General features: G+C 41.6%; 1 protein-coding gene across 1 annotated transcript in view; it reads left to right on the forward strand.

The window, feature by feature from the left end:
• The first annotated feature begins 1,434 nt into the window (after positions 1-1,434).
• Positions 1,435-7,295, forward strand: part of LOC119338098 (tobamovirus multiplication protein 3-like) — a 7,133-nt gene continuing 1,272 nt past the window's right edge. The window contains exons 1-10 of the mRNA XM_037610397.1: positions 1,435-1,812; positions 2,031-2,121; positions 2,201-2,253; positions 2,330-2,422; positions 2,508-2,579; positions 3,841-3,913; positions 4,155-4,200; positions 4,557-4,620; positions 4,789-4,842; positions 4,962-5,039. Coding sequence (XP_037466294.1) covers positions 1,660-1,812; positions 2,031-2,121; positions 2,201-2,253; positions 2,330-2,422; positions 2,508-2,579; positions 3,841-3,913; positions 4,155-4,200; positions 4,557-4,620; positions 4,789-4,842; positions 4,962-5,039 — 777 coding nt within the window. The 5' untranslated portion in view covers positions 1,435-1,659. The remainder of the gene's footprint in view (positions 1,813-2,030; positions 2,122-2,200; positions 2,254-2,329; positions 2,423-2,507; positions 2,580-3,840; positions 3,914-4,154; positions 4,201-4,556; positions 4,621-4,788; positions 4,843-4,961; positions 5,040-7,295) is intronic.

Consider the following 7,295-nt stretch of genomic DNA (forward strand, 5'->3'; position numbering starts at 1 on the left):
TCTCTGTTTCGGAGATTGTATAAATGCAGAAGCTAAATATCGGAATCGCATTCTGCACGTGAGAAAAAAGGTTAGATGCAGATGCAACACATTCATTCATGAGAACTAAATATGTTTATGCTCTCTCCAAGCAGAGATAACACAATATAGTGGAATTATGGGGGTATTGCAGACTTTAGAAGTTGAATTATTTTTTTGTGCAATTGAAAAAGTTGTATACAACTTGAAAACTTTTTCACAAAGTATTATTTCATAATTTTAGTATAGGAGAGATATGAATTTTTAAAATTGTCAGTCAGATTTGTGTATTGTTCTAGGCAGTATTTAGTTTTGTTCCATCTTATAGGCCAATAATGCACATGTGAAATTATCTACATGATTTAGTTTATATGGATAACGAAATTCCAATGGTTGTATTTTACTAAATTGCCATCTACTTACTGGAGTTCTTACAAATAGAATCGCAGTCAGAATGTAACAAGGATGGTATGGTGTGTCTCCATTCACATGATGTGCAAAATAATGGTAGTTATATTATTAAACTGTCAATGATGCTTTCTGTTATTCTCCAGACTTGAATTTAGTTTCTATGGTTTTCATTTTCTGTTCATAGACGAGAGTATTGAATCTTGGTGATAATTCTTCGTAGAGAAACATGTTTGGTAAGTGTATTGTAATATTGACTCCCACTTTTTTATTTACATATAAAGAGGACCAATTGGAAATTATAAATTTTAAATGTAAAGCTAACTTCTTTTGTGAAATAACATCATGCCGTTCAGATAATTTGATTTCCCTCTATGCTTCATAACTAAAACATAATGTCCTTTTTTATTTGATTGGTATCATGATGTGTGCCCGTATGCTCCCATGTCACGCAAATAAAAAAATCAACTCTCGATGCAACGCACGGGCATATACCTAGTAATAATAAAAAAACAAAACAAACAATACAATGATGATGATTTATTTATCTGCTGAAGTGGGATGATGTCGTAGTTAAATGTGAGGTATTATTTCACATCTAGGTGACCTAGTCGGACCCGATGGATAAAGGATAGATGTTTCGTTATCAGTATTTATTAGTATGTCGACAATACCATGCCATCTTCTTTCTGCCTACTGATGACTCGCTCAACGACGTAAGCACAGAACGCGGTCAAAGCCAAAAGAAGATCGGGATTGTACAACCCATGCACTGTCCCACAGTGCCACCTCATTCAACCGGCGCTCCGTGCTGGACCAAGGCCCCGCTTCCGATAGACGACCACTGCGCTAGGTCCATACACCGGCCGCCCCGTCCTGCCCCCCTCGCTCGTGTGTTCCACCACGGACCAGCTCCAGGGACGGAGGCGCTGGCTGTCCACGTGTTCTCATCCGCCTACCCTGCATCGGCTCACCGCCCGGTCACCCTGACCACCCGCGGAACACGAAGCCGGAGGAGAGGCTCGCCTCGAACCTTCTTTCTCCTTCACCCGGCCTCCACGCAACGCGAACGAAACCGAAGTCCCAAATCAATCCATTTCATTTCGGTTTCGAATCCCCTGGGGACGAGCTCGCGTCGCCTTCCCCCTCCGCCCGCCCCGTCGCCATCCGCGCCCCCTTCGAATCTGCAGGCGGCGCCGCCTGGCCTCGTTGTCGCCACGGGAGGCGCGCGGGATGGGGCGGTTGTTTGCGGTGGACGCCGCGGCCGCGGCGGCGCTGAACGGCGCGGTGGACTGGTGGAAAGATGTGAACGACTCGCCGATGTGGCAGGACCGCATCTTCCACGCCCTCGCCGTGCTCTACGGCGTCGTCTCCGTCGTCGCGCTTGTAAGCCCCCTGCCTGACCCAAAACACCTCCCGATCTGTCACGTCCCAGCCCGGATTCTGTGATTACGTGAGCCCGTGCCCTCGATCGCGCGGGTTGGCTTGATCCGTGCGTGCTTGATTTCAAAATTGGGGATTCGGCAACGAATCGTGAGGCGGGGTCATGAATTGTTGTAATGTAAATTAAGGTTTGAATTTGTGGACCTCCATATCTGTTGTAGGTCCAATTGATCAGAATCGAGTGTAGGGTGCCCGAGTACGGGTGGACGACGCAGAAGGTGTTCCATTTCCTTAACTTCATCGTGAATGGCGGTGGGTAACACATTTGTGCTGTTTCATTGGTTCGCCTTGCTTGCGTTTGGTTGCTTGATCCTTCTAGTTGTGTTTGCAGTGCGGGCTATCGTGTTTGTGCTGCGGCGAAACGTGCAGCTGATACAACCAGAGGTTTGTGCCTGATTTGATGAATACATTGGTGTTCCAATTGATTGGGGGTAATGGTTTAAGCAATGTGGCATCACAGATACTTCAACATGTGGTTCTTGACATGCCTGGGCTTGCGTTCTTCACTACATACGCGCTTTTGGTGCTATTCTGGGCCGAGATTTACTATCAGGTGGTAGACCGGCTTGCGTTTGATAGTTTCTTGTGGTGTTCCCTCACTGTCGTTGCATCTGTTAATTTCTGAAGTTGTTTGCTAGGCACGTGCGATGTCGACTGATGGGCTGAGGCCAACTTTCTATTGGATCAATGGGGTGGTGTATGCAATTCAGGTAACTTAGTCCATGAAATTTCTCATTACACTATAACGTACATGACTTGATTCAGTTAAGCTCATGTGTGAAACCTTGCTCTGATGTCTGCCTGGAAAGATAAATGATGCAAAGATTATGTTATGATGGCATGTAGGGGTGAATATCTGTACATTAACCACGTCTTAGTACCCGTGAGCCTGTGATGCTTCCAAATTGCTTTAGATGCCTAGAAGTGGGACCCATGTAGCTACGACCAATCAAATTAGCGTTGTTTCTATTTTGTTGCCATGACCATAAGCGATAATTATACATATTTAATGTGTTCCTTTTTTGCAAGATAATATATTCTGTTCCGTTTCGAAAGTGCATATACTTTTTTTTTCAGCCAAAATACATTTTCAAAATCTAAAAAAAATAAATCTGAAAAAGTATACACATAAGCATCTATGTGTAGTACTCCCTCCGTTTCTTTTTAGTCCGCATGTAAAGTTCGACTGACTTTATAGAAAAAATATCAACATCTACAATAGTAAAGTTATATGTTATGAAAATTAATTTCATCATGCATCTAATAATATTGATTTCATAGTATGAATGTTCATATCTTTTCCTACAAAGCTAGTCAAACTTTACAAAGTTTGACTTTGACCAAATCTTGTATGCAAACTAAAAAGAAATGGAGGGAGTATATACGTACAAAATTTCATGAACATACATGTTAATATGTGATGTACACAAAAAGACAAATACAGAGATTAAAATGGCCTTTTCTTTGTTGTATTTGGGCCAGTTTTTTGTCTTTTTATGTAGCCTGCAAATAATTGTATTATTTAATGTAAGTTTACAGATACATAGAGAACATGTATATGTATTTATAGAAAAAAATGTTTTTTTCTGAAACTTCTAAATATATCTTGATTTTTTTTCTTCAAAAACAGGCTCCCTAGAGCCCGTTGTATAAAACGGCGCACTTATTTTGTTTGCTCTTGATTGCCTATATGCTCTACAGAAATTAAACAATGGTACCCAGTATCCTGAAATATCAAGTACAAGCTATAGTTGATTCTTTGATGTCTTGATTGCACCGAGATGTCAATGTGTCCTTTTGTTTAGAGAACCGACATCGAAACAACCTCCTTAACTAGTATCACTCAGTAAGGAAATATGATCATGCTCTATGTTGCATTTATGACTGTTCAATTGACACATGCAAATTAGGAAGATTTTGCAGTATGCACACCCATGAGATGCTCTAATACACATGAATTTCAAATTTCAGATAATTCTGTGGTTGGTTTTGTGGTGGAAACCAGTTCGAATTATGGTCATATTGTCCAAGATGTTCTTTGCAGGTAAAATACTTGCTTCATTTGCTCTGTGTGTGTGTGTGAATGGGGGGGGGGGGGCATGTGTTTCAATTCAATGTGAATTGCAGTGTCCATGGATGCATCTGTCTTGACATTTTTTGCAGTGCTAGTTTTCAGCTACTACAGTATTATCTAATTTGAGAAACTGTGAAGCACATCATTGGATAATCTACTGTGGGGTGTTGACACCTTGATCTTTTCAGCTAATTATGCTATGACTTTTCAGGCGTATCACTGTTTGCAGCTTTTGGGTTCCTTCTGTATGGTGGGAGGTAATGCTTTTAATAAACTGTAGCTTTCTGCAATGCTAGACCGGACATATTCAGTACTGAAGAATCTAGACCTGTTCTTTCCACTCTGTATCATCTATGCTTGCGCCACCATGATACTACTACAGCTACCTGTATAATTTTATTAGTCGCATGGTGAATTGATTTACCAGTAAAAACCCAGACAACTCTTTCCAACCGATAACAACCATTGTGCTTGTACTACCAGGATATGTCATATATGTGCTCTGTGCCATGCTAGGGCGCAGAAAGTACAATAAGAGATAGAATGTATGCACTATGGCTAGCAGTAACATTTTATGGACTGATACAGTATTCGGTACTATCTATTGCTGCAGGCTATTCCTCATGTTGCAACGTTTTCCCGTAGAATCAAAAGGTAGACGGAAGAAATTACAGGAGGTATACTTCGTGTTCCATTAGTCTTACTTTTGGAGGCTTGTCTATACTAGTCCTAGTCTTGGAGGAGTGTCTATGGTAGTCTTACTTTTGTAGGCTTGTTTATATTAATCATAGTTTAGGAGGCTTGTCTATAACAACTATATGGTAATGACGTATCCCCTCTTGCAGGTTGGCTATGTCACTACCATCTGCTTTACTTGTTTCTTGATCAGATGTGTCATGGTAAGTGCTTGTAAATCCCTCACAAAAAGTGCTTGCAATTACTTTGATCTACGCTATTCTACCACCAACTTAGGTAGGTGAGTTAGATGAATCTACTAACTTAAGCATGTAATTTCCAGATGTGTCTCAATGCATTTGATAAAGCAGCTGATCTTGATGTTCTGAGCCATCCGATTCTGAATTTCTTTTATTACCTGGTATGCCTCCATTTAGTTATGTTGTCTCATTTTCACAATGTCGAGCATCATCTTATGCAATTTGACTTGAGTGGTGATGTGCATTTTGCTATGATAAACCGGTATTGAGACATTGAGATAATACTGATAATCACCACTGTAAGTACATACAGTTATAAAAATGTAGTATATGGCACATACCAAGACATCCCAATACTTTTAGCAGTGTTGAGCCTAATGTTAATTTTATGTGCTATGTGTTACCAGATTTCAGGGTTTCTTGAATGCAAATAGCTTTATGAGTAGATAGGCAAGTTGTAGGTATTGAGGTTAGTTAGGTTTGTCTTCAGATGACATAGGTGATAGATCCATGGTCCACCTCGCTCACATGCTTGCATTGAGGGAAGAATGAGGAATTCCATCATTAACTTCACAGTATCAAGAACATGGATATGCATGCCAATGTAATCTAAGTGTTAGAAACAAACAAACAACAACAACAACAACAACAAAGCCCGGTCCCAAACAAGTTGGGGGAGGCTAGAGTTGAAACACATAAGATCTCGAAACCAGCTCATGGTTCTGTCACATGGATAGCTAGCTTCCACGCACCCCTGTCCATGGCATGGCTAGTTCTCTGGTGATATTTCAGTCCTTCAGATCTATCTTAACGGACTCCTCCCATGTAAAGTTTGGTCTACCCCGACCTCTCTTGACATTACGAGTGCACTTTAACCATCCGCTATACATTGGCGGTTCTGGAGGCCTGCGTTGTATATGCCCAAACCATCTCAGACGATGCCGGACAAGCTTCTCTTCAATCGGTGCTACCCCAGTTTATCACATATATCCTCATTCTGGACCCGATCCTTTCTTGTGTGGCCACATATACATCTCAACATGCTCATCTCTGCTACACCTAACTGTTGGACATGTCGCCTTTCAGTTGGCCAACATTTAGTGCCATACAACATCATAGCTTTTGTGGTATTCTCTTGTCATAGAGGACGTCAGAAGCTTGGTGCCACTTCATCCATCCAACTTTGATTCGATGGGTCACATCTTCATTGATATCACCATCCTTTTGCGGCATTGATCCCAGATATCGAAAGGTGTGCTCCTGGGGTATCACCTGCCCACCAAGGCTAATTTCCCCCTCCTCGTGCCTAGTTGTACTGAAACCGCACCTCATGTACTATATTTTAGTTCCACTAAGCCTAAAAACTTCCAATTCCGAAGTCTATCCCCGCCAATCTAACTTTCTATTAACCCCCGTCCGACTATTGTCGTCTAGCACTACATCATCTGCAAAGAGCACACACCATGGGATATCTCCTTGTATATTCCTTGTGACCTCATCCATCACCAAAGCAAAAAGATAAGGGCTCAAAGCTGACCCTTGGTGCAGTCCTATTTTAATTGGAAAATCGTCAGTGTCGCCATCACTTGTCACAACATGATCTTACATATCCTTGATGAGGGTAATGTACTTTGTTGGGACTTTGTGTTTCTCCAAGGTCCATCACATGACATTCCGCAGTATCTTATCGTAGGCCTTTTCCAAGTCAATGAACACCATATGCAGGTCCTTCTTTTGCTCCCTATATAAGTTGTTGTACCAAGAAAATGGCTTCCATGGTCAACCTCCCAGGCATGAAGCAAACTGATTTTTTGTCACGCTTGTCATTCTTCTTAAGCGGTGCTCAATGACTCTCCCATAACTTCATTGTATGGCTCATCAGCTTAATTCCACGGCAATTACTAATTAGTACCCGCTCTGTTCACAAATATAAGATGTTCTAACTTTTTTCCGAATCGGATGTATATAGACACATTTTAGTGTGTTTGTTCACTCATTTCAGTCCGTATGTAGTCTATAATATTGAAATATCCAAAACATCTTATATTTGTGAATGGAGGGAGTACAACTTTGAACACCCCCCTTGTTCTTGAAGATTGGTACTAATGTATTCTGCCTCCATTCTTCGGGCATCTTGCTTGCCCGAAATATGAGGTTGAAAAGCTTAATTAGCCATACTATCGCTATATCTCCGAGACCTCTCCACACCTCAATGGGGATAGCGCCCATCGCCTTGCCTCTTTTGATCCTTTTTAGAGCCTCCCTGACCTTAGACTCTTGGATTCGTCGCACAAAACACACAAAACGCTCAATGGTAGAGCTCTCGTTCTCTCCATTGAACAGCTTGTCGAAGTGCTATCACCGTCTATGCTTGATTTCCTTGTCCTTCACTAGAAATCGATCTGCTCCATCCTTGA

The sequence above is a fragment of the Triticum dicoccoides genome, chromosome 1B (genome assembly GCF_002162155.2).
Source record: "Triticum dicoccoides isolate Atlit2015 ecotype Zavitan chromosome 1B, WEW_v2.0, whole genome shotgun sequence".
NCBI lineage: Eukaryota > Viridiplantae > Streptophyta > Magnoliopsida > Poales > Poaceae > Triticum > Triticum dicoccoides.